This window comes from Triturus cristatus, chromosome 3_1 (genome assembly GCF_964204655.1).
Source record: "Triturus cristatus chromosome 3_1, aTriCri1.1, whole genome shotgun sequence".
NCBI lineage: Eukaryota > Metazoa > Chordata > Amphibia > Caudata > Salamandridae > Triturus > Triturus cristatus.
Genome location: NC_140583.1, coordinates 392,531,899 through 392,558,968, shown reverse-complemented (window position 1 = coordinate 392,558,968; position 27,070 = coordinate 392,531,899). Strand labels below are relative to the sequence as shown.

Sequence of the window (27,070 nt, the reverse complement as noted above, 5' to 3'; positions counted from 1 at the left end):
ATTTTCAAGTCAGCCCTACTTTGCTTTCAAAGTCTAAAACGACCTTTTTATTACATATAAGGTATGCCCTAGGTGCCCAAGTGTAGGTTGCCTTGTTAAAAAGGCAGGGGCATTATACAAGATATTTTATTTGCCCTGGTGAGGGACAAACTGTTGCTAACTGTATAGGCTAGCATTCAAAGGCTTTGTAAAATGTTAATAAAGCCTAACATTTGCCAGGAGTGAGAAGGATCAATAATTCAAAGTATCAAAATAATAGTTACAATAAATCCAACAACTTTCCAAATTAGTTTTAGTATAACTATTGCTGGACAGTAGTTGCAGAACTTGCTTTCCTGCAGTTACCAAAAGCAGCCTTGTAGCACCCTGTTCTGATAGGCCAGCCTTTGACAGGCTGAGCCAAGTCACTTCTGGTTAGGTGTGAATTGGCCTGCGCTGAAACAAAGAGAGCATCTGGTGGGAGGAGATCTGCTGCTGCATATGCCAGGACTGGAAGGGGGCTGGGTAGAAAAAATGGTCTTCAAAGGAAGAAAGACAGATTACAGAAACTAAGCCCACCCTACTTCCTGCACCCCCAGCCAGATGGGAGCCCTTAGAATTGAATTAGGAGGGGGGTGTAGGGAAAATTAGCCACATCTGTGGTTTGGGTTAGCGAGACCTGAACTACTATGGGAGACTGTCTCCATTATGATTTTCTGAGAAAAAAGCATTCTGGGACACACATATGTCTCACTTCTAAGGAAGTGCTCATCATAGAGAGTAGTAGCAACTTGAACCCCATTAGTTGGGGGTGCCCCCCACTTGCCAGCCCAGAATCTGGAATAGAGTTAGGTACACAGGGGTAACCCTTTAACCCAAGGAACCTGGGCCTCGTAAATATATATGAACAATGGTTCCGTAGGGGAATTAGTATTTACAATGAAGAAAAATCAATAGAACAAAAACACAGCAATCAATGATCTAGCAAGCAATTAATCTTAAAGACTGAGTAATACTTCAAAAAACGTAACAATTTATTTTTAGTATTTCATATGAATTTTAAATCATTCATCAACTCCTTTAGATATGTACAAAAAATATACAAACGGGCTGTATATACAAAAATATTTACAAAGCAACGACACAGTGACAAAGTGAATAGGGTGACTCAGTGTAATAGTGCAAAAGTGGATATTTACAATGTTGATAAAATACGAAGGAAGTTGTTTTAACACAAAAAGTCCTCGGCTAATTTGTGGATAGGTAATGAGCCTTGTATAGCACACGTCCTATAATCTGTATGTACAAGGTATTCCAATTAGTGCAGGACTGTGGAACCGTCAACGTTTCGACCCTGTGTCGACCAGTTGTTCTATATGGTCATGTCGGGTCTTCTTCAGGACAATGGGGATGTATAACAGCCTGCATGAAATAAATATAAATCAGTATCTGCTGTGTTAAAAGTAAAGTTTGGGAAGGTTTAAGTTTCCCATAAACTCACCCAAATAGCGGTGAAGGGACCGGAGTCGGACAGTATGGCGTAGTGGCAGTCAGAGGAGATTACCTATTAACATATGTGCACATTAGTAATCAAGTTCTAAATGCTAGTCTTACTTAAACACCAAATGCCACAAGTAAAAATATTAATTTTTACCAATATCAACGAAGGTCTAGGTTCTTCTTCGCCTAGTTATCTACTCTTGTTCTCCTTTTGTCATTCCGGTCAACGCGCCAGCTATCAGTCACTGCAAATTTGAACGCAGATAGGGATATTCAGAATAATGGCTATAGAGTTAAGGTAAGGCGCCACTAAAGCTTAGTGGTCTATAGGAAAGCTCACCTGACTTCAGGATAATTTATTTAGCAATGCTGGAGTCTGGGACATCAGGGTATCGCTTCAACTAGAATAAATCACAGATCAGCCCTCATTAAGCATTAGGCTAGTATGCTATGTGAACATTTCAAACATACTGAACTCTGGAGTCATCACGGGTTAAGGTAAGGCGCCACTAAAGCTTAGTGGTCTATAGGAAAGCTCACCTGACTTCAGGATAATTTATTTAGCAATGCTGGAGTCTGGGACATCAGGGTATCACTTCAACTAGAATAAATCACAAATCAGCCCTCATTAAGTATTAGGCTAGTATGCTATGTGAACATTTCAAACATACTGAACTCTGGAGTCATCACGGGCTCGAATTCATACAGAACGCAAGCGTAATTGCGTGCGAGTCGTGTCGTAACGCTAGTTCATCATTACCCCCTCATTGTAGTAAGTGTAGATCGAATACGTATTCAGACAAGTGTTGTAATTTCTTTCCTTAAAAAATGACCCAAAAACGAGTGATAGCATGAACTCAGTTTAAGAGTTCATTGAAGTGCGTGAACTAAATCTTTAAGTCTGCATTGCGGGAGTTATTGCAAACAAAAACTAAAGGTCCATACGGCGAATCTGGAATAAGTATGGGAGAGCTGCACAGCACCTCAGATCCCTGCTTGAAGACATCAGAAGAAGAATGATTGCCCTGCACAAGAGAGGACTGTACTCACATGGAGTGCACCTGCTGCACACTCTAGGGCTTCACAAAAGAGGACTTTGCCTTGCTTCCATGATTAGGTAGCAGACTCCCTGGTTAGCAATAAGTCACCTGTATCAACTCCATCAAGGACAAGCCCAGCTGACCAGCTCACCTGGACTTTACTAGATTTGGCATGGTGCACTGTAGGAACTGAAGTCCCAAATCTCCAGGAGGCAACTCAGAGCTTCTGAACCCTTTGGCTGGTGTTGTGGACCATCAAAGGCCCTCAAGAGACCTTCTGGAAGAAGATCCAGAAGTTTGAGAACTGTTTGACAACATTTTGGAAACAACTGCATGAGTTCACTGACCTTGATCGTGAGAGTCAAGCCAGCGATGTCAAACCCTGGCTCGGCCTGGCTTATAGGTTTGCCTTGATGAAAGCTTCGGAGCTCTTCGATGTTGACGATGAAGAGCAGGACCTCTGACCTCCTGGCCAGAGTCCCGCTCTCCGCTCCAGCAGCTCCACTGTGCCGTCGCCTGCCTTTGCCCCGACACTTCTTCCTGGTAGGTGTCCGATGCCCTCCTGCTGTCCGCCTGCGTTTCGCTCCCTGCTTGCCCCTGCATTTGTGCTCATTGTGCCTTGACAAGTGTTGCCCTTGTAAGTTGCCTTATTTTCCCCCGTGCTCATTGTGCCTTTTGTAAACGTTGCCATTGTAATTGCCATGGTCACCTGCCTTATTTCTCCCCAGTTTGCCTTATGTGTCTCTTGTTTTGCTCTTGTGCCTTATTTTAACTGCTCGCTGTTTCTTGTTTGTATTTTTGTTTTCACCGCTGACCCCCCGCGGCTCCTCCCCCTGCCCTATTTAATGGCGGCCGTTACGTGGCCGCGCAGTGGATGCGTGCAGCGGACAAGCCTGTCTGCGCCCGTCTGCAACCTGCCCGCGACCAGCTCCAGAAACCCTGGATCTCCAACCACCCACAGCTTTGACTCGGCCACCCTCCTCGCACTCAACCCCGGGGGGACCAACAACTGCCAGAGATCCAAGCCGAGCACCAACCACGGACAGTTCTCCTGCCATCACTGCCGCCTGACCTTCAACACCATCAGCACCTCTACAGCCACCAACCCCGCACCGAACTCCAGCACCCCTGAAACCCTGAGGTGCATCCTCCTCAATGTTCGCTCCCTGCACAGACACGCCGTTGAGATCTGGGAACTCCTCGATACGCTCTCACCAGACGTCGCCTTCTTCACAGAAACCTAGACAAACTCCTCCTCCACCCCGACATCGCCATCCCAGACGGATACAAGTTCCAGTGGAAAGACTGCCCCAACAGCCCAGGAGGAGGACTCGCCATCGCACACAAGAGCTCCCTCCAACTCTCCACCTCCACCACGAACGACTCGCTCTCCACCACCAAACACCTTCCTTTCCAGATCCAGACCACCCCCAGAACCACCTTTCGCGGCACCCTCACCTACAGACCCCCCGGACTTTACGCCCCTTTCGCCACAACCATCACCGACCTCATAGCACCACACGCCATTGCCTCCATGGACTACATACTCATCGGAGACTTAAACTTCCACCTCAACAACCCCAGCGACCCCAACTCATCCTCGCTCCTGGACAACCTCACCAACATCGGCCTGAAACAGGTCTTCACCATGCCCACACACAAGGCAGGACACACCCTCGACCCCACCTTCGCAGGAGGTTACAACATTCACTTCAGTCACACCACGCAACCCCCATGGACAGACCACCACTGCGTACACTTCCACATCAACTAACCCACGCCGCCCACACCTGCACTGCGCCCCCCATAAAGGAACTGGCGCAAAGTCACTGAGGAACAACTCAACTCCACCCTCAACCGCGGTGCCCCCACCACAACGACCGACGCCAACCTTGCAACCAAACAACTCCACAGATGGATCTCCAACTGTGCAGATTAGCTCGCACCCCTGCACAGCGCTGACAGACAGCGTCCCAGGAAGGCCACCTGGTTCACCACCGACCACCAAGAATCCACATGCACCTGCAGATGTCTTGAGAAGAACTGGAGAAACAGCAAAATGTCAGAAGACCGCACCACCTACAAAAAAGCCATGACGGAATACCACCAACACATAAGATCCACCAAAAGGACCTTCATCCAAAACAAGATCCTCGCCAACGCCAGCAACTCCAAAGAACTCTTCAGAGTCATCCAGGAATTCACCAAACCCCCCTGCGAAACCTCGGACAACACCCCCTCCCAGGACCTCTGAAACAAGCGTGGATCCTACTTCCACCTGAAAGTCAAGGGCCTCTACGACCACTTCAACGACCAGACACCACCTCGACCATGAAAGGCATCCACTCAGGGGCCCCCACGGACCCCACTGCCCGTCGCACATCTACCACAGAGCTAGTGCCAGAACTACGACACACCATCAACACCACCCTCTCGACCGCCACCTTCCCCCGATGACTGGAAACGCGCAGTAGTTAGACCCCTGCTCAAGAAGCCCTCAGCAGACCCCACGGACCTCAAGAGCTGCTGACCCATCTCCCTCCTTCCCTTCACGGCCAAAGTCACCAAACAGATCGGCAATGCCCAGCTAACAAAATTCATCAAAGAAAACGCCATCCTCGACCCCTCCCAATCTTGTTTTCGCAGCAACCACACCACCATGACCACTCTACTTGCCACCACAGGCGACATCCGCACCCTCCTCGACCAAGGACACACCACGGCCCTAATACTACTCGACCTCTCCGCAGCTTTCGAAACCGTCTTCCACCGCACACTCACCGCCAGACTCCATGACGCCGCAATACAGGGAACCACCCTTGACTGAATCCACTCCTTCCTCACCGGAAGAACCAAAAAGGATCAGACTACCACCCTTCCTCTCTGAACCTATGGAAATCAACTGCGGAGTACCCCAAGGATCGTCGCTCAGCCCCAAGCTCTTCAACATATACATGGCCCCCCTCACCACCATCACCAGACAGCATGGACTCAGCATAGTATCCTACGATGACACCCAGCTCATCCTCTCCCTCACCAAGTACCCCGTCACCACCAGACGCAACTTCCAGGAAGAAATGAAGAGCATCACAGCCTGGATGAGCAGCAGCTGTCTGAAACTCAACTCGGAGAAGTCAAAAGTCCTCATCCTCTGGCCCTCCCCCTCTGCATTGGACAACACCTGGTGGCCCCCCGCCCTTGGCAGTCCTCCCACTCCCACGGACCACACCCGGAACCTCAGCATCGTACTCGACTCCTCCCTCTCCATGACCAGACAGGTCACGCCGTTGCGTCCAGCTGCTTCAACACCCTCCGCACCCTCCGGAAGACCTTCAAGTGGATCCCACACGAATCACGGAAGACCGTCACCCATGCACTCATAACCAGCAGACTGGACTACGGAAACGCCCTCTATGCTGGGATCAACAAATCCCTGCTCCACAAACTCCAGACCATTCAGAACACTGCAGCCAGACTCGCCCTCGGAATCCCACAACATGAGCACATCACCCAGCACCTGCGCAACCTCCACTGGCTCCCCATCGAGAAGAGAATCCTATTCAAGTTACTCACCCAAGCTTACAAATGCCTCTACAACACCGGACTCCAATACCTCAACGAGAGGATCTCCTTCCACGTACCTATGAGAAACTCCGATCTGCCGAACTCACCTTTGCTGAAACCCTGCACATCCACAGAGCCAGAACAGGGGGAAGAACTTTCTCCTACATAGCAGCCAAGACCTGAAACAAGCTCCCGGTCGACATCCGAAGCGCCCCTTCCCTGAACATCTTCAGGAAGGCCCTCAAGACCTGGCTCTTCAACTGAACGGAACTGCCTTCCCTTGCCCCCCCCCCCCTTCCCCCCCCCTCCCCCAGTGCCTTGGGACCCTCATGGGTGAGTAGCGTGCTTACAATCCCCCTGATTGATTGATTAAGGCCTCCAGGATTCACAGAGGGTTGGTGCTGCAGCAGGCCACCATCAAACTGAAAGCCGGATTGCCAAAGACAACCATTCGTCGTTGAGAGAAAAATAACCACAAAATGTATAAAGCGCAAAGGTAAAAACTTGACCGGCCCCAACCACCTATGTAACTGACCCGTGCTCCATCACTGTCACCCTGAAACTTTGATTTGATCCCGGACGGTGCGACCAGATAGCCGCGATTGCTGCTTTTCACTTTTAGGCACATTTTTACCTTTGATCTTAAAAATTCATATCTCTGGTTCCCATACATTGGATATTTGTTGTTTTAATTAATTTTAAAGATGAAAATAGCCACTATTTTGGATGTTGGATCTTTTTGTGTTGTGTCTTACTTATTTACTGTTTTGGTGATATTGAATGATTTACACATCTTTCTCCTACATTAAGCCGACTGCTCGTCAGCCAAGCTACCAAGGGTTGAGCAAGGATTCATTGAATGAGACTTGACTGGACCTTATTTGTGATTATGGTGTTATTATTAGCTGTAGGTACATACTTGCACCTACTGATAAACCACCTTTCAACAGGAAGCAATTATCCTTGCTGTGGAGCAGTTTTCACACCTCTTGCACACCTGACTGAGGCCAAGTTAAGGCTAGGAAGTGGCAGGAGAGTAAACTGAGGCTAAGTGCAGCAGCTTCAGGCAGGGTCAAGGTAATTTTATAAAAGTTACATTTCCAATAGATTTAATACAAATACGACTTTACTACTAGATTGGACTTTTATTAAATATAATAGTAAGTCTTTAAATGGAGTCTATCTGGTACAGGCCACAATTTATGAATTAAAGTGTATAATCCATACAGACTTTTTCTATGTGCCAGTTACAGCCCAACCAGTGACAATACTGATTTTGGCCTAGTCACTGGGGGAACATGTCATCTCCAAAGTCAAAAATGTTCCACGCTTAAATATTATGTACACTCTTATGTGGGCAGCAAGATGTGAATAGGGGGTGACATATTTAATATTTAAATCAGGTTTTCCTACCTGTCAAAAGAGTGATTTGGACGGGCTTCTGAAGCAGGGTTCAAACTGCTGCTCTCAGCCTCCACCGGGTGTGGATGAAGCCATGTCTTCACTGCAACTGTAGTGTCCAGCACAATAAGTGCTGCAGTCCAATCAACCAATCAATCAGGGGTTTGTAAAGCGTGCTACTCACCCGTGAGGGTCTCAAGGCGCTGGAGGGTGGCTCCTGACTAGTCGAAGAGCCAGGTCTTGAGGTCCTTCCTGAACGTGTGCAGGGTCGGGAGCATCTGATGTTCACAGGGAGCTTGTTCCAGGTTTTGGCTGCGATGTAGGAGAAAGCTCTTCTGCCGGTTATGTTTCTGTGGATGCGGGGGACCCCTGCAGGGCGAGGTCAGCAGAGCGGAGGTTCCTCTTGGGTACGTGGAAGGGTACTCTCTCGTTGAGGAATTTGTGTCCGATGTTGTTGAGGGATTTGTAGGCGTGGGTGAGGAGTTTGAAGCTGATCCTTTTCTCAACGAGGAGCCAGTGTAGGCCTCGTAGGTGATGGGTCATGTGATCATGGCGTTGTGTCCCAAGGACGAGTCTGGTTGCGGCGTTCTGGATGGTCTGAAGCCTGTGCAGAAGAGTCTTGTTGATTCCGGCGTAGAGGGCGTTGCCGTGGTTCAGTCTGCTGGTGATGAGTGCGTGGTAACGGTCCTTCTGCAGTCCGGGGGGATCCACTTGAAGGTCTTTCGGAGGATGCGGAGGCAGTTGAAACTAGTTTGAGGCGACGGCGTTGATCTGGCGGTTCATGGAGAGGGAGGAGTCCAAGACGATGCCACAGGTGACATTTCATTTTCCCTGACAGGGGTGTATTTCTGCACCATATACCATATACTATGGGGTTCTAGGAAAGTTAATTGCACCAATCAGATTTAATTCAATTTCAACATGCTTAAATAGGGCGCACAGGCACTTTACTCCAGTTTAGCAGGGAGAAACCACACAGAACCTAAATATAAACAAGGTAACAATTGTATGGCAGTCGCACATCTCTACTATTTGGAGAATTAGTAAAACAATGGTGCTCAAAACAATACAACACACCTGTTACCAAGATGTTTATGACTGGATCGAAGAAAATCTTTGCCCAGACCCATACAGAGAGAGATAGTAGAGGAACATCTTAAAGTTGGCAGGATGTGCGACCAAACTGCTCTCTTTGGAAATGACAAGGTCCAAAGAGAGACAACTTTAAGACAATATTTCAAAGGGACTTATCAAGGTCCATAACCGCCCAAGGACTGCATTGTTCACTTACTAATGTGGTACATGTTAAACCTCTTGGCAGCGCTATACTGTTGGGACTGGACGCCACACGTTTTTTACACTGGATTTACATTAGATAAGGACTATAGATTTAATTGGGAGGATACCATTGTAGAGCATCTAACAGGATAAACAGGATTCTTGGATTGCACTTGTACTTAGCCTTGAAGAAGTACCCAGGCAGGGACAAAACAAGTGTCAGCTGAAATCATCTATCGATCTACACTGCCAACATACTTACAATTCTGTTTGTACCATCGCAAACATAATGTGGATATAGATTGTGTGCAAAAAACAATCACCAAGTAAAGGAATATTTTCTATTACAATATTTGGAATCTTTTTCATATTATTTAAAAATCTACCTCAGCTCAATTAGGGCAAAAATTGGGTAGACATCACACAAAAGATGATAGTTTCCTATACTGAGGCTTCAAGGAAGCACATAATGTATTTGATGTGTGGACTCAAGGATGAGCAGTGAAAGAGCGTACGTGTCTCACTGCTGCTCGGCCATCAGCTTTGTTACATCCCACTTCAGTAATACATTGGTAAAAATAAGAAATATGCATCCATCCCATGAAAGAAGAGTATCACACAGAAGCAGAACATCAAACACGAACCCTTTGGCTGCCATTTGATACTAAGTCTTCAAGTGTCCCGTCTAAAGCATTAACTCATGATATCCATTGTGATGCAAGTAGAAAGCCTTTGAAAAGCAATGATCAATAAAATTCTTCTGTTCTATTTATAAAAGACATGTCTTCTTTTTTCAGGTCATTTGAAACCCGTCTTTGTCAGAAAAAACTTCACTTGTCTAAGAGTTCCCCTCATTTACACTTTTTAATCTTTTTATTAAATGAACTTTATTATGTTTTGGCCAAAGGTATGCAATCAATACAACCCAGGAGTCGTAGTTGATCACAGAGGGTCACTATCTGTAGCTCAGTCATTGTGATCGTGGAGGTAAACAGAAAACTCAGGTGCAATACAAGTAAGGCACCCCTCATTTGTACTTGTGAAATTTTACATATTTCTTCCATGGATATGACATGGTGAAATATTTATATTTCCTGATAAGTCTTTAAAAAACTTACTTCCTCTGTGTTCCTTCCTCTTTCAGATCTTGATGCAACTGATTTGAAATGTCTTCAATTTTTTCTGTAGGTGTAATAAAGAATTAGTGTATTTCCATAATGTAAGGGCAGACGCAGATATTCTAGAGAACAAAAGCATATGCTCAATTAAATCATATTTTAAAACTTTCAAAAAGAGCATGTTCTTATTCAAAATGCATTAATTCTGGGCTTTTCCGGTTTTCTGCGTTCTAAGAATAATAAGGTGGAATCAGGTTTCTCTGTGTGACAACGGCATTTGGTGAATGCTTTTAATCATAACAAATTTATATTGTGTCATAATTTGCACTTTGTTAAAAACGCTTTTATGGCTTTTCATTATGAATATATTCATCAATTCCATTGCAATTCAGATTATCACAGGAAGTCAGTATCCATTTACATTTTAATATCCAACATTTACAGTTTGTCATGGAGTAAAATCGGTGTTGTAGAGACACCTTCATTCTACAATAACAAAAACAGCTTTGGTAGCTCCCTCATGACTCCCTCGCATCCACCACACTAGGGCATTCATTTGTCAACTATTAGGCCGATTTTGCATTGCAGATCTATCCTTGCTATCAACAACTTACAGCTGAATTTGCAACACTAATCAATGAAGATGATTCCCTTGACACCATTTTCTCGATATCTTCTGCTATTTCTGAGGGCAACCACTATCCTTCTATATTTGTTTTTCTGCTGCTCTGCACTTTTCCATATCTGTAAGCCAGTCTTCGTACGTCGGAGACACTTTTCCGCCATAGAGACTCAGTATATTTTGTCTTGTATTGTGCAGTAACCCTTTATATTTGGGTGTCAATGATTCCCTCATTATACCCAACATCATGCTTGCATTCCATTCTGTTTTCATTTCCCCAGTATTGTTGAGCTGTTTACCTATACTTCTCAAGAACTTAAAAATATTGGGACATTCCCATTATGTGTTGAAAAAGGTTCCCATCATCTTGCACTTGCATGCATACATCTGACTGGACGTATCCCATCCTTGAGAGTTGTCCCCTGCTCATATTTTATGTTGCACAGAGCAGAAACCTGCTTTAATTGATACCTTGTGGGGGGCCCATCTGACCTCCTCCGCCTCCTCATCCTCTAACTGGCCAACATAATTTTTCCATTTTCCTCTTGCCCTCAACAGCTCTTCTGGCAAGTTGTTGGTTAATGTTTTATAAATCAATGATATTGCTTTTCTCATTAGAGGCTCTGTTAGGACTATATTTTCAAGTGGGCTACTCTCCTGTATCTCTTTCAGCTGTTCTTTATGTATAGCCAGGGAATGCCTTATTTTAAGGTATTTGAAATATTGAATATTATGCAATGCAATTTCCGTCTCCATTTTTCAAATTATGTTATTTTATCTTCCTCCCAAACGTCCCCCGCTTTGACTATCCCTCTTAGTTCCGATTTTCGAAAGCCAGTTAGCTATCCCACCTCATTCAAGTCACCACAATCCCAAAATGGTGTTTCTTCTGTGAGTTTCCCCTGCGTCCTTTCTACTTTAAGCTTACTTTCCAGTCCAATCTCAATATGAGTAAGGGTTCTGGAAAAGTGAGTGATGGGTTTCTAGCATATATAAGGTGCTTGAAATCCTCTCTCGTCTAGTCTTAGTCTAGTCCAAAGCGAACTGCAGGTTTGTCTTGAGGTGAATATATCCATTCCACCAATTGTGCATCGTAATAATATTTTTGGATGCAAGGGAGGCATATGCCTATGTCATACACCCCTTTGTATAGCTTGGTCAGTGACACAGTGGGTGTTTTTCTATCCATAATAGGAGTTTCAATAGCCTCTTTACTTGATGGAAAAAAAATCTTAATAATGAGGAGGGGGTGTTCTGTAGGAAATGCAGCCAATATGGCAATATCATCATTTTATTCACTGCTGCCCTGCCTAATAAGGACAGAGGAAGACCTCTCCAATGTGCCACATTAGCCTTGAAGCAATACAGGGTTGCCTGCTGTGCACCTTCTTTAGTCTGGTGATATATGTATCCCTAGCTATTTAAAGCCCTCCCTATTGATTGTACGAATGGCATAGAAAAATCAAACCTTTTGGTGCTGCCAAAGCTTGTTTGTCCAGCAGCAGTTGCAAGGAAGCATATACAAATGCATCTCAAGAATGTATACTTCAGACAAGACAAATGAGTTCCTTTCTTTTGAGTAGCATAATTTTTTCAGATGATTTTTTCAGCGCTCACTCGGACTGCAACTGGGCAGTTTTCATATAGACTGATTTCAGATGTAAAATAGTCCTCCTGCATTCCAATGGAGGCACACCGGAATGGCCAATAGAAAAGTGGTGAGAAAATAATACTCCTGTGATCTGATGCACAATGAGATTGACAATATCTTAAGCCAATGGCGGAAGGTCCCAGAAAAAAAAAGCTAATGGCTGAGGGAGCCAATTGCTGAAGTATAGGATGAATGTTGAACATGAGTGATGTAATCACGATTTATACAAGTCAACGTCCTTATATATGTAGCATGTTCAGTTTCTGAAGACCCTAGTGCCATTAATATGTCTAACGCAAAGAGCTCAGTTGCTCCTCGGAATTAGGTGCATGTTATAAAATAAAAAAAATAGCATAACATGGAAGTAATGTTTAGGCGAACACACATATTGAGCCTCTGGTATATTAACACACCAGGTACCATTTGTGTCATTATAATCTGTAACTTGTAGGTCGGAAAATGATTACTGCAGCAGGTAATGTTCTAAACTATGCAATTGGGATTGGTGTTTTTAATTTACAGGTGACATTCGATAGATCTGTGGTTATTTCCCAAGCCCCTTTTGAAACCATACATAGACCTCAATGCTTGGACAGATTTGAAGGGTCTGACTTTTCAGAGTATGATCTTCCCTCCAAGAGGTCTTATGTACCTCTCGCCCTCGCTCATAGTGGCAATATATATTTTAGTTGGGCACACTGAGGTGATTTTCTGGAAATCCCAGTCACCCTCATTCCCAAACCATCACACTCACTGTCTTCAATATGCCCTTAGTTGCAGAAACCGTAGACACACACTAACCCTGCGAGGACATACTAATGGCAGATTACATGCGACATAAATATGTTTGACTTAACATAACTTAAAAAACTCACCTTTCATTTCCAGAGCCTGCTCCTGGAGACGGATTTCCAGATCCATCTTTTGTCTCTGAAGTTCAGAAATCTGCTGTTTAAGGTCTGGAAGCAACTTGATAAAACAGAAAAACCAGAATTTTACAAGCCTACTCTTCTTGAAAATCTCTGCTATTGACCTACTTTACTTTAGGGTGTGATACAAAAAAGTGTGAATTGGGAAATGCAGCCTTGTCGCCCTAAATTCCATTCCCGTTTCATTAATGATGCACGAAAAAGAGGAAACGTCTCAAACAAATAAACAAATCAGGCTGCATCTCGGATGTTAGTACATTTATTGGTAAATCACCGTACATTAGTATGTTAAAAGCACATTAACTTGTGCTAGGATTATTCTACATGAACATGTTGATTTACTTAAATACTTCTCCGAATTTACCCCACCAGTGAAAGCCGGGTGCACAAAAGCAGCAAATCATATCCTACATGAGGAGTTATACGACGGTTCAAGTCTATGGTGGCAGCATGCCAATTAGTACAAGTCAACCGCATAAGAACCAAGCACATTTCTTGGGTCTTACACTGAGATGCCTTTCCTGCACTTTTGCAAGGAAATACTGAAAACACACAGATTTTATGAAATAACGAATTACAGACATCCAACTTCAGCATCTATTCATGTATAAATACAAACGAAATCACTGAGTCAATAAAGGAAGTGTTTAGTTAACATGGGCTTATACCATCAGCAATTTGAAATGTAAAGAGGATATGTGTTTTACATTTTAAACTGTGCTGTGCCATGAAGAGTTACGTTTGGAGGACAAAATATTCTAGGATTAGTAAATTCAGAATGAAACTCATGCCCTCCAGCGTCGTCACGTTGGAGTGCTTCATGCCCGTATTTAGATAGACTCCAAGGCAGAAACCATGTTGGCATGTCAACATGTAATACTGGTTCTAGCGTTAGGACGTAAAAGAATCAGGATACTAGATACGGATCCATGGTATACTTATAGCATGATGCAATAATATTTTCAAATATTACCAATAATGTATGTGACATCAAAACTTCACAGAATAAGGTAGCTCCATTGATTGCTGGAAACATCACACACACACACACACACACACACCCTCCCCCTCCAAAATATATAAAAGATAATGATGAGAGTAAAAAGTAGCTGATCCCTGTAGTCCCTACAAACCATACCTTAAAACAATGCATACACAAGGAGATGATGGACGGAGCGCTGAAACTTTTCAGACACTCACCCCCAGTCACAGATCTGGATTGAGTGTATCATCGTTCTTTAGCTCACTTTGCCACGCCAGTTCAGACACAGCTATATGCAAATCAGTCTTGACCCTGTGCCTCATGGGAACAGTCCAGCCCAAACTGCCAAGCCATGCCTTCCCTGGACCGGAAACAAGCTTCCTAGGACCGGTTTCTGGCATTTCAGCCGTCTTCAGCCAGGCTCTGTCCCAGAATCCCTAAGTTTACCAACACACAGATGGCTAACTCTGAAAAGTCATGTCCACCTCAGATTAGGCCATGTAAGGGGGGTGGGCACGCCAACCTGACTAGCTAAATTTCCCACCTGTCCAGGTGCTGAAGGGCTCTGGACAAAGGGGGATGGCCTTCTTTCCTGTGAGGGAAGCCAGACTCTTATTTCAAAGCCAGTAGCTTCTTTGAAGCTCCCCTATCTTGGAATGTTAATCAGCAGGTCATCCTGTGGGAGGAGGTGTTATCACCCACTTCCTGAGCAGGCTTTGTTTCTGACCTCCTGAGAGCAAAAGCCCTCACCCTTGGGGATCAGACACTCATCTCTGGTGGCAGGCTGGCAGAAACCAGTCAGCCAATACACCAGGGGCTGGTAGGCTATAAGGTGTCCTTGGTTTGCATGTAATAATACATCTGACACTGGCATCAGTGTGGGTTTATTAATATGAGATCTTTGATACCAAAGCATTCCTATTTTCAGTGAAGCCATCATGTAGCTGGAGAACGCATTTTCACCAGTGTCCATCATATAATGCACCCTGCCTTAGGGCTCCAAGGCATGCTGTAGATGTGACTTACATATATTAGATGCAATGACTTTTGCATGGCACACTGGAGGTTTGCACCATGTTACCTAGCCTGCAATGACAGTCTGTGTGGAATTTGCATGTGGGTCCTTAGGGTGGCATAAGATATGCTGCAACCCTAAGACACCCCATGTGCTAGGTAACTGGAGTACCATTTACTTGGGACTTCAAGGGGTGCTAAAGTCCTTAGCCAATTGGAGCACAATTAGACTTTACCTTGTTTTAGGGAAGGAGCACTGCCACTGAGGTCTGGTTAGCAGGCCTAAGAGCACTGTCATATTTGAAAATCAGCATCTAGTAGCTGAATGGGGCCAAAAAGTGTGTGTGGGGGGGCTAACTTCAACAAAAGCCCAGTTCCCTACATATTTGTTACAGCATTATAGGTATTAGGAAAAACTAAATGGGAGATATGGAATAACACCCCTCAATTTTTTCCCTTAAATACATTTTGGCATTTCTGAAAACTAAGGACTCTAAACGTGCTTATAAGGAAAGGCTGTGTATAAACACATTCATGAGACACGTGGAAGGAGCCTGGACCACTAGACAAAGAGTTAAAACTAACAACAAAACGTAAATTAAAAATAAAACAAATAACAGAACAGGCAAAAAAACAACAATGGGTTACTCACCACAGGACCTAACAAAAGAGGATGTAGCACAATCCCTTAAATATTTTGCCATGTGTTTTTTTTACAACTGCCTCACTATTAAGCATAAACATATGCCAATGAAAGCATTTTGCATGAACTAAGGAACAATTTGGAGTTGGTCATCGTGAATACAGTATCAGGCAATAACAAAAAGGCATCTAAAACTAAATATGTACAATATACATGTCAACAACACACTGTTGACAACACATGAATAAATTTTCTTGAAACCTTGTGCTACAAATAGTTACCATGTTTTCTGATGCCAGCCTCGTGACTTCTAGTCGAATACTATCATTCATGTCATTTTTTTCTCTGAACAGCTTCTGTAGATGGCTGGTCTCTTGGCTGAGATGTTCAACTTTAAAATTCAGAACTTCGATTTCCTTTTCATAGTTCTCTTTCTGTGACTGGAAATGACTTTCCAATACTCTGCAAAAAAAAAAAAAGGTAAAATTACTTTGGAAGTGTTCAAAGGAAGAGCAATACTCTGCATTTGTTTTATTAAAGGGTAGTGACTGATTATGGGCAGATAACTGGATTGCACTGAGCATAATGCAGTCTGGGTAATGGCAAGCACTGCTTAGACCACATTATATTATCTCAATTATACCATGTAAAATAATATTTATAAGAACATTTATGAAATCGCAAATCAAATCTCTTGTGAAAACACAGTGCATGATACAGTGGCGAGTTATAGTTAATAATTGTGGCTACTGAGTTGAATACACTGTGTATGGAGGTGCAAGAAATATAATAATTTGAAGGCGTTGTGTGAATTATAAATTAAAGGTATATGTATAAATCTAGAAATTTTATTTTCTGTGTACTTTTACATTTGTTTTTACATAAAGAATAAATAAAGTTATATTAATTTAAAGGTGGTGTGCAAATTATAAATTTAAGGTATAACAAAACTCAATAATTTTTCTAATGTTTATGTATTTAAGTTTGGTTTGCATAGGAAGAATTACATAAAGTTTTCCTAACTATAACAAAAGATTAACATTCTAATTTTTCAATTGAAACTCATAGGTTTTTTATTTTTCGTAACATTTTCTTTTTTATAAATCGTAGAGTTTACTGGTGTTGAGTGGACTGTCATCAAGTGGATTGTGGTACAATAGCATGGAGGCCAGTGTACTATTGTTGAGTATAGTGTTGTGGGTTGGAGTGGAATGTGGTACAGTGGGATGGCGTATAGTGGAAGAGCGTACAGTGGAGTGGTGTACAGTGGAGTGGCGTAGAGTGGACTGTTGTGCAGTGAAGTATCAGAGTAGAGTAAAGTAGATTAGATTAGCGTAAAGTGGAGTAAATTGTTATATAGTAGAGGGGCATGTTGTATAGTACAGGGGTGTGGAGTGCACTAGATTGGACAGGCGTAGTGTAGAGTTAAGTACATTTTTATAAATTGGAGTGGCGTTTGGGACAGGCATAGTGTAGAGTTAAGTAAATTGTTATAAATTGGAGTGGCGTTTTGTACAGTACAGTGGAGTGGTGTGTTGTAAAGTGTTGGAAAGTGTCGTACAGTGGAGTTGAGGGTTCTAGGGTGTTGTGTAGGGGCACAGAGTGGAGTACAGAGCAGTAGAGTGGCACAGAGTGTAGTACAGTCTTGTAGAGTGGAGTTCCATAGAGTGAACCATAGTGTGGGAGAGTAGGGGGTGTAGAATGGAGTGTAGTGAGGTTCGGTGGAGTGGCATACCATAGAGTGGAGTAGCTTGTTCTAGAGTACAGTGGTGTGGAATCGAGTGAAGTGGCATAGTATACAATGAAGTAAAGTGTTGCAGAGTGAAGTGGTGTGTGGTACAGTGGACTGGACTAAAATGTTATATACTGGAGTGGAGTGGCATCTCATTGAGTTGATTAAAGTGTTGTACAATGGAGTGGTGTGGAGTAAAGTGTGGTACAGTATGGTAGAGTTGAGCAGGATAGACTGTTATGGTAGAGTTGAGCGGGATAGACTATTGTACAGTTGGGTGCAATAGAGTAGCATACACTGGATTGCCGTAGAGTGTAGTAGTGGAGTACAGGTAGTAGTGTCTTATAGAATATAGTAGATTAACTGGAGGGGAGCGGTATGGATGGAGTTGCATAGATTGTTGTAGAGTGACGTAAAGTGCTAAGAGTAGAGGGTGGTACTGAGCAGAATACATTCTTGTACAGTGTAGTGCTGTACAGTGGAGTGGAGTGTGGTACAGTGGAGGGGCATAAACTGATCTTCAGTGGAGTACAGTCTTCTTGAGCGGAGCGGAGTAGAGTGGAGTGGAGTTGGGCAGAGTAGAGTGCCGCAGAAAGGAGTAGCCTACAGTGGAGTGGTGCACAGTTAAGGGGCATACATAGCAATAGCATACAGTTGAGTGGCATAGAGTTGAATAGCTTAGACTGGAGTGGGGTAGAGTGGAGTTAAGTACTGTGGAATAGCATAGAGTACAGTCAAAGGGGCTTGTAGCGTGAAACTTGTCACCCCGGGGGGTCTCCAGGCACTGAGTGTGGTAGAGTAGTAGCACACAATGGAGTGTTATTGACGGCAATGTCGTACAGTATAGTGGCGTGCAGTGGAGTGCTGTAGAGTGGCGTACAGTGGAATAGCGTAAAGTGAAGTGGTGGACATGGGAGTGGCATAGAGTAGAATGGGGTAGAGTGGAATAGCATACAACGGAGAGGTATAGAGTGGAGTGGCACTAGAGTGTAGTGGCTTACAGTGGAATAGCGTACACTATACAGTATTCACTGAAATGGCACACAGGTGAGTAGTGTAGAGTAAATTGCGTACAGATGTTTGCTGTAGAGTGGAGTGGCATAGATTGGAATAGCCTACAGTAGAGTGGTGTAGAATGCAGTGGCACACAGTGGAGTGACGAGGAATGCAGTGGGGTATAGTGTAGTAGCTTACAATGGAATAGCATACAGTGTAGTGGCGTACAGTGTAGGGTGGTAGAATGGAGCTATATAGAGAATGGGGTAGAGTTGAGTGGAGTAAAGTGTAGTTGCAATCAGTGGAATAGCATATAATAGAGTGGAGTGGCATACAGTGGAGTACATTAGAATAGTGACAGTGGAATGTCAAAGTGTGGAGTGGTTTAGAGTGTAGTGTGGTGCAGTGTGTTATCGTAGAGTGGAGTAGTGTAGAATAGAGCGGCATAAAGTGGAGTGAGGTACAAAATTTGGTGGCACACAGTACAGTAGCATAGAGTGGAGTGGAGTGGAATAGCGTATAGCAGGTTATCGTACAGTGGAGTGCACTATAGTGTAGAGGCATTGAGTGGAATACCATATAGTGGAGTAGTGCACAGAGGAATGGCATAGAGTGGAGCAGCATACAGTGGAATAATGTAGAATGTAATGATGTGAGTGGAGTTGCACAAAGTGGAATAGTGTAGAGTGGAGTAGCAGTACAGTGGCAAAGAGTGCAGTGGCATAGAGTGGGGTAGAGTAGAGTGGCAGACAGTGGAGTGGCGCACAGTGGAATACCATATATTAGACTGGCGTACGGTGGAGTGGCGTAAAGTGGAGTGGCACAGAGAGGATTAGCATAAAGTGGGGTGCTGTACAGCGGAGATGCGCATAGTGGAATAGTACAGAGTGTACCGACGTACAGTGTAGTGGTTTACAGTGCAGTGGGATGGACTAGTGTGTCGTAGAGTTGAGCAGCATTCAGTGAAATAGCGTACAGTGTAGCAGTGTACAGTGAAGTGATGTACAGTGGAGTGTTAGAGTAGATTGGCATTCAGCGGAATAGTGTACACTGGAGTGGAGGGTAGAGTGGAGAGGCATAGCATGGAATAGCATGGAGTGGCATGCAGTGGAGTAGTGTACAGTAGAGTGGCGTTGAGTGGGGTGAGGTACTGTGTAGTGGCATACAGTAGAACAGCATAGACTGGAGTGGCGTGGAGATGCATAAAGTGTAGTGGCATAGAGTGGAGCATTGTAGAGTGTCATTTTCAGCACATTTGTTGCATTCTGCATTTCGCTGTGTTCTGGGTTAGGGTCTTAGATCTAGGTATGAAGTAGGTTTTATTGTTTGCCCTACCTATTACCACTTTATTAAGGTGTAAAAAGGTAGAGAAACATATTTAAACATTTCAATTTAATTTTACAGCAGTTTAGGGAGGACTGTACATTTAAAAAATAATTTAAGTAGCAATGTTATGTGTAGGTATTACTGCAGTACTCCAAAGACTTTTATGGGAAGATTTTAATATGATGCACATCGAAAATACACGTAGTAACCTATATTCTTACAATATAGCGTACTACAGTGTATTTTTAATTTTGTAACATTTTTATTTTTATTTATTTTAGGAGGGCCGTCCTCCTGAGGACAGTACCTCAGTACTCCAGAGGTAGTAGTGTGATACTCTATTCAATATTTTTTTTTTAATATATAGGAAAACTTTCCCCTATTATTACTTTAATAAAGTGGTAATATGTAGGGGAACATATCAAAACTAATGCTTACCTACATCTAAGCGCAGAACACAAGCAAAATATACGCATTCTAGGACCCCCATTTTTACCTTTGCACCCCTTTGGTCAATCTCTGCTATTATTTCCATCCTCCGCCAATGTAGAAAAAGCAATAGGTTTGGAAAGATTGTTGGAGATTCATCCAATAGTGCAAAGGTATTAGTGACCAAAACAAAGGTTTAAGTGACCATATGGTTAGGTATGGAAATAATATCTTACTTTAACTTAAAAAAGAAGAAAACTCTGAAATTCACTGCAAAAACAAAGATTAATGTGATATTATTGTTAGGTGTAACTTTCAGCTAGAATTTACGATTTTAAACAAAAAAAACACTGAAATTCTCCAGTTATGGTTAACTCAACTAACTCAAGTGCTGGTTCCTGTGGGATTCCCATGGGGACCAGGAGACAAAACAGGCTTCAGTAGAACTCCAGGAGGATCACAGCACCCCAAATACAAATTCCTTTTTTAAATGTGTCCCCAGGAGGGTCCTTCTAAGAAACCCTCACAAAGTCCAAAAGGTCAGGGTACACTTACACCCTTTATACCTTATTTTATTTCTATTTAACATGACAAGAGGACCTGGTCCTGTAATGGCGACTGCAATGTTTTTTTTCAGGTTGCAGTCAACAAGTCAGAGCACGAGTTGCTGCAGGGCTCACAGGAGCTTCTTGATTCCATGGAAGCGAGGAGGCTAATGAGGAAAAAAGCCCTGTGGGCCAATCGACTCACTCGATTGTCTGAAGTTGCATGCCCGCCAGACTCCCGCAAACACAACTGTCCAGATAGCTATACATTTTGAACTTTAATTTCTCAAAAACTGCTGAATGGATTTACACCAAATTACAAAAGTATGGTTTCTAGGCACAGACCTAGCTTTCTTACAAATTTGGTGCAATTGGAAGACCCAGCGAGCGAGTTCTTTAGCCTCTGGCCTCTTACAGGACCTTCTGCCCATTCAATTGTCTCAAAGGGTATATAGGCTCACACTAGAGAATGGCGATCTATTAAGATCCTGTTTTTTTCAATGACAATAGTTCAAGATCCAGCTCTTGTAAACTGGTCAGACCATTTTTTGTTCCTTTGTATTTTGGAAACTCCCAACAACCTTTATATCCCAAACCAGCCATCTGGAAAGACCCCTCTTTGTCTAACTTGCCAGCTGAGTCATGGAAGCACACCCTTATAGACTCCGGCCCATTTCTAGGCTCAGACCCAACTTTAGCCAATTACAAGATCTCCCAGTGTATTAATTCCACACTTTGTTAAGTTATCTCTATAAAAACTCATACCAGATGCTTGAATAGTTTGGCATGACATAGCATATGTAAGAGGTCTGCCCCTGCGTCATTACATCGCGTGCATTTGGCTTCTGCATGGACAAACTACTTATTTATTTTTTCTTGTGTTAGGTGAGCTCTGTGTATTATATAGTTTTGAATGAGCTTGAACCTCGCATTATGGGGAATCTGTATTGGACTTTCAAGTATGTGCCCCCATTCTTGGTCTGTGGCAGGTCTCTGTCCCAGCGAGCTCACAGAATGGATAACTACGGCACTGTATGAATTCTAAGCGATTCTGCGAACAATTTGGTGAGATGGCGACCAGTGCCCAGTTCGTGTAAATATTGTATAGTTAAATGAGTGGTGGGCTCCTGTGCTATGTTCTCGGCAGTCACCGCAGCGTGGAGGAGGAATTGGCCTTGCAGCAGATCTGAGCTTCCTACCAAGTTCTCCAACAGGATAAGTTGCCCGTCATTGAACAAATCCCCCACTGTTGATATGCCCGCTTCTTCCCACTGCGTGAAACTGAGTTCTACACTGGATATTGCCCAATGCCTTCTGGGAATGCCCAGCAGAGGTATCGTGCGTATGGTATTATCGCATGTGTGATGCGAAGACAGCGACGATAACATAGATGTGTCACTCGCACCAGTAGCTGCGGGGGTATGCCACCTCTTCTATTGGGGTGAAACACCACCACTAGCTGGGGTTGGGTGTATCCGGGTACTCGTGTAGATGTGTCTTCAAGGTGCCGCGCACTTAGCCACCCATTGGAACTGCGCCGCCAAGTAATAGTGCTCCATGTTGGACAGCGAAAGGCCTCATCGATTGGTCGGTGGGTACATTTTAGCCATCGCTCATCTGCTCAGCGATTCATGCCAAATGAACTGTCGCATGTTTTACACCATATCCCTAAACAGTGGTGGCCGGATGTGAAGTGGTAGGTCTGTGAAGTGGTAAAGTAACTATGGCAGGACTACCATCTTTAGCAATGCAATTCTACCCATGACCGCCAGTGGCAGGGAGCTCCAGAAGGACATTTGCTCCCTTTCTGCTGTGATGGCATACGTCAGGTTACCCTCCAGGAGGTCCTGCTGGCTCCGGTAAATATGAATTCCGAGGTATCTGAATGCTGTGAGCTGCCAGTGCACAAGCTTACCGCTGATGATTAAGTGCGGGTCTAGAGTAGACTCCATGAAGGGATATAGACATGACTAGTCCCAGTTCACTTTCAATCCTGACACTAAAGCAAACTCAGACAATATATTCTCAATTACCACACAGGGCTGCCCGACATCTCTGAGGTATATTAGTAGATCATCGGCATAGAGCGAGACCGCATGTGTGCCGTCTCCCAAGGGGATTCCCCACTCGTCTTGAGTGCTATGCAGCGCCTCCGCCAGTGGTTCAACAGCTAGTGCGAATAGGAGTGGGGAGAGCAGGCAGCCCTGTCTAGTGCCTCGCTTGATAGGGACCTGATCAGACATGAAGGATCCTGTCATGATCTTGGCTAATGGACGCCTATATAATAGTTGAACAAGATCTAAGAACACCTCTTCCAAATCGTATTTATGAAACAAGGCAAATAAAACCCCCCATTCTAAGGTGTTGAATGCCTTTTCTAGGTCTAAGACCAGGCATCCAGCATGTGGCCAATTGTCCCCTGAGTAATGCGTAACCCGGAAGAACCGACGCAAGTTTAGGGACGTGCTGCATGCTGGCACAAAGCCATTTTGGTCGGCGTCCACTAGCTGCAGCACCAAAGGGGCAAATCTGTTCGCCAAAGTTTTTGCTAGCACCTTGTAGTCGGTGTTAATGAATGCCATCGGCTGGTAAGAGCCGATCAATTCTACATCTCTGCTAGATTTAGGCAGGGACACCAGCAGTGACTCACAAATCGTATCCAGTAATATGCCTGCTTCTTGTGTGTTCTGATATACCGCAAGCAGTCGTGGCGCTAAGGTCTGCTGATATGCTTTGTAAAATTCAGCCGGATACCCATCCGGCCCTGGCGCATTGCCTGTAGCAAGCGAGCTGATGGCAGCGTGTACTTCCAGTAATGTAAGCGGTTCGTTCAGTTCAACTCGCTGGTCTGCTGTGATGTGATGCAGGGCCAGAGCAGAGACGGAGGCATCTATGTCTGCTTATGTTGCACAGTGTGGTGACAGGTAACTATGGTGTAATACGTGGTGAATTTGCCGTGAATATCCCCCTGTGTGGTGAGCACCGGTCCAGTCACAGGCCGTAACCTCAGTATCGGTGTTGTAGTGTAGTTCCATTTTCCCTTATAGGCTCTGCGCATTGGAATGATATACACTATAGTTTTTGCATAGGACTAAGGTCAGTATGACTCTATCGAGTACATTAAACTTAATTACTTGTGTACCAGCTAACTCAGACGTCACTAGAAACTTCTCGAATAAACAAGAAGGGAGTAGATTCTTACAACCGCATAAACATGACAACATTGTTTCCCTTAGAATCGGAACGTGTCTCAGAATCGTGGAAACAATAGATAACAGTTTCACTCAGTCAATTGTGCATGCTTAGTTTCTTCAGAGTTACACAGTAACAGATAGACGGGTGTTTCAATAAAAGGATTTATTGAACAGTCTTGTTTCTCGTGTAAGAGATATGAGCTGTTACAATCATTAGACAGTAAGAAAGAAATAATACGCACAGCGTAAGCAGTAAGAAGAAATAATACTGCAATAGCATTGTCTTTTAGCTATGACATATATTCATATATACATACATAAATAACAAAAGAGAATACTTGTCTGATGCTTCTAAATAGTTCTACCCCGGTGTACCTAGTACAAGGTAAGAAGTAGGTGCTGTTTTCTATAGTATGATATATACTAAGTTTATATGCCAAGAGTCCCTCTAGGTTCTAGTCAGCTCCATACCTTAGACTGAGAGAGGTGGAAATCTCTTTCCGAATCTCAAACTCCAACACACCGCGAAGGGAGTCAGAACACTGGAAGCTGGATTCTCTGCGAGCAGGGATGACAGCGTCTTGTTAGTGTGTCAGGCGGGGACTCAAATTCCTTCTGAACTTGCCGTGGCGAGCCATATCGAGCTGAGCCGTGCCGAGCCATGGTTTGCCATGGTAAGGCATGGTATATTTATACCTGGAAGGTACTTAGGAATGCTAGCATTGACGTAAAGTCGGCCAGAGGAAGACGTGATGAATGAACCCCTAAGGAATAGTAGTTCATGCATAATAGATGAGTTCTTGGAGAAATCAATAATCCTATCTAGGGAAAGTCCCAATGGCTTAAGGGTCTGGTTTCTAAGAACTCGTTGTGACGTGGGGATGGACGGATGTAGGTGACCATGCCTGTATTTGGATAGCATGGCTAATGCCTAAATAAGGACTGGGATTCTATGCCTAAATAAGGGCAATGCGAATTGTGCCTATATAAGGACATGATTCAGGGAAACCTGTGTACGGGCATCATCTAAATCGAAACACAACAGTGTGTGCGTATGCTCCTACCGGATCATGCGTGCTAGCAATCTGCCTGCTCTGTCCGCTGCTGCATGAGTATGTGCGGCGTGAGATGCATAGTTCAAACAACGCAGCCATTCTGATACCACAGCGTGCTGTTGGCGCCGTTCATCTATGTTTGGTTGCACTGCGTCAACCTATGCCAAGTCAGCTTTGAGTTGGGACAGGTCAGCTTCATGCGTTTTATCTCGTTATCTAGCTGCTTCTTGATGCACCAATTCAACCCCATGCATTGTCCCCTGACCACTGCTTGCCTGAATCCCACAGAACGCCTGTGTCTGCAACTGACCCCTCATTGTTTGCAATGTTCTCCTCTAGGGCCGCATTCACCACTGTTCTGAATGGGGGGCCTTCCAGTGCTAGAGGCTGGGGCCTCCATAAATGGCTGTCGGGACCACTATCCTCCTCTTGTAATGTCATGATATATGGATTGTGATCTGAATATGTTTTGCCCATATAATCTGCACTGAGGCACTGCGCTAGCAGTGGCGCTCTTGCAACAAATCGGTCGATAGCCTGTGTGCGGGTGCGAGTAATGTGAGTAAAATCACATTTGCGTGTTGTGGGTTCCCCACACATCTGCCAGGTCCTAGAGGCGCAGCCATGCCCCCAGAGGTCTAGCATTAGAGGTTGCTACTGCTTGCTGGAGAGGTGGGAATGATCTGTCAAGTGTCGTGTCTAAGACCGAATTAAAGTCACCGCCCCAGCAGCCAGGGAACGTCGCACTATCACGACAGAAGATCTGTCAGTGTCTGCCAAAAAGTGCCATGGTTCATATTTGGTGCGTATATGGAGCCTAATACCACACACTGTCCATTGAGGCGGCCCTTCGCAAACACATATCTACCGTATGTGTCTATTACCGTCTCCTCAGACACGAAATGGGTGCCAGATCGAATCCATATTAGTGCCCCCCTAGCGTAGGCCGAGTAACCTGTGGCCAGTATTTGGCCATGCCACCTCTGCTGTAGTCTGCGGATTTCTGGCTGTGAAATGTGCGTTTCTTACGTTTGTGGGCGGCATATGGGATTGTTGGAAGGCGGTGTGTCGTACGGACAGCATGTCGCACGAGGCATGAAACAATGGCATGTCGAATGCTGTATACTTGTGCGATGTACTTGCGAGATTCGTAGGTGTGTGATCCTGCCATTCTTAACTAGGGATGTAAATAGCAAACTTCGAGGGTGTAACTGGGAAGAAGCAGAGGGACAACATGTGTCAGCCCAAACAGGTAACAATGCTATAGGGCAATTCACGGCTTCGTACGCTGCTTAAAACTTAGTAGAAGGTGGGGGTGGGGGTGGGTGTTGATCTGCTAGGGACCAGTTTAGGTGTGCATTGACCCGTTGTATTCCTGATGTGTGTGCACTGGTGCTATGCATCGTGCAATATGAACATTACCCTGAAGCTTGAAATGTGCATGTATTAGCACCAGCTATCCGGCGCAGCAAGGTCACAAACGCACAGTAAGAGGTTACATGTGTGCAAAACATATACATCCCATATGTGCATACTGTTACATACTCATACTTGAAGGACCACAAAATACAGTTGAGTGCTATATTAGATCATCTACAGTCTGGGGAGTCACATCAAGAATTGACTGCAGTTCTTCATGGACTGTCCACACCGTATGCGAACTGTCCTCACTCAACAACTGCTCAGAGGAGGCATCTGCATCTCTGCTATCTTGTCTTTTCCTTAAGTCCACTACGGCTTGCAGTGCGTCTCTCCTCTCTTGCAGTAATTGATCACGGTTGGGAGCCACCACTGATGGTGTCGGTGATGCTGTAGTGCGCATACGATTTCTGCTGCGACAATTCCTACGTGATCTCGCCTATGGTCCCACGTTGGTGTGATTCGGACTTGGGGGAATGTGATGTCCCTTGGCTTCAAGCCAGTCCCATACATCTTCTGCTGTATTGAAGAACTGCGTGGTTCCGTCAGCTACTACACGCAGCCGGGCAGGGAACATGAGAGAGTACTTCAAATTTAGGTCTTACGTGCGCCTTTTAACTGCAAGAAAGGTGCTCCCCTGCTTCTATACACCT

The 27,070-nt window shown here is 44.4% G+C and overlaps 1 protein-coding gene across 2 annotated transcripts in view; it reads right to left on the bottom strand.

Annotated features, from left to right (window-relative positions):
- Positions 1-27,070, bottom strand: part of MYO5C (myosin VC) — a 1,024,918-nt gene that overhangs the window by 271,498 nt on the left and 726,350 nt on the right. For both annotated transcript variants that reach the window (XM_085644174.1, XM_085644175.1), the window contains exons 29-31: positions 16,003-16,183; positions 13,029-13,122; positions 9,881-9,944 (exon numbers count right to left, since the gene is read on the bottom strand). In XM_085644174.1, coding sequence (XP_085500300.1) covers positions 9,881-9,944; positions 13,029-13,122; positions 16,003-16,183 — 339 coding nt within the window. The remainder of the gene's footprint in view (positions 1-9,880; positions 9,945-13,028; positions 13,123-16,002; positions 16,184-27,070) is intronic.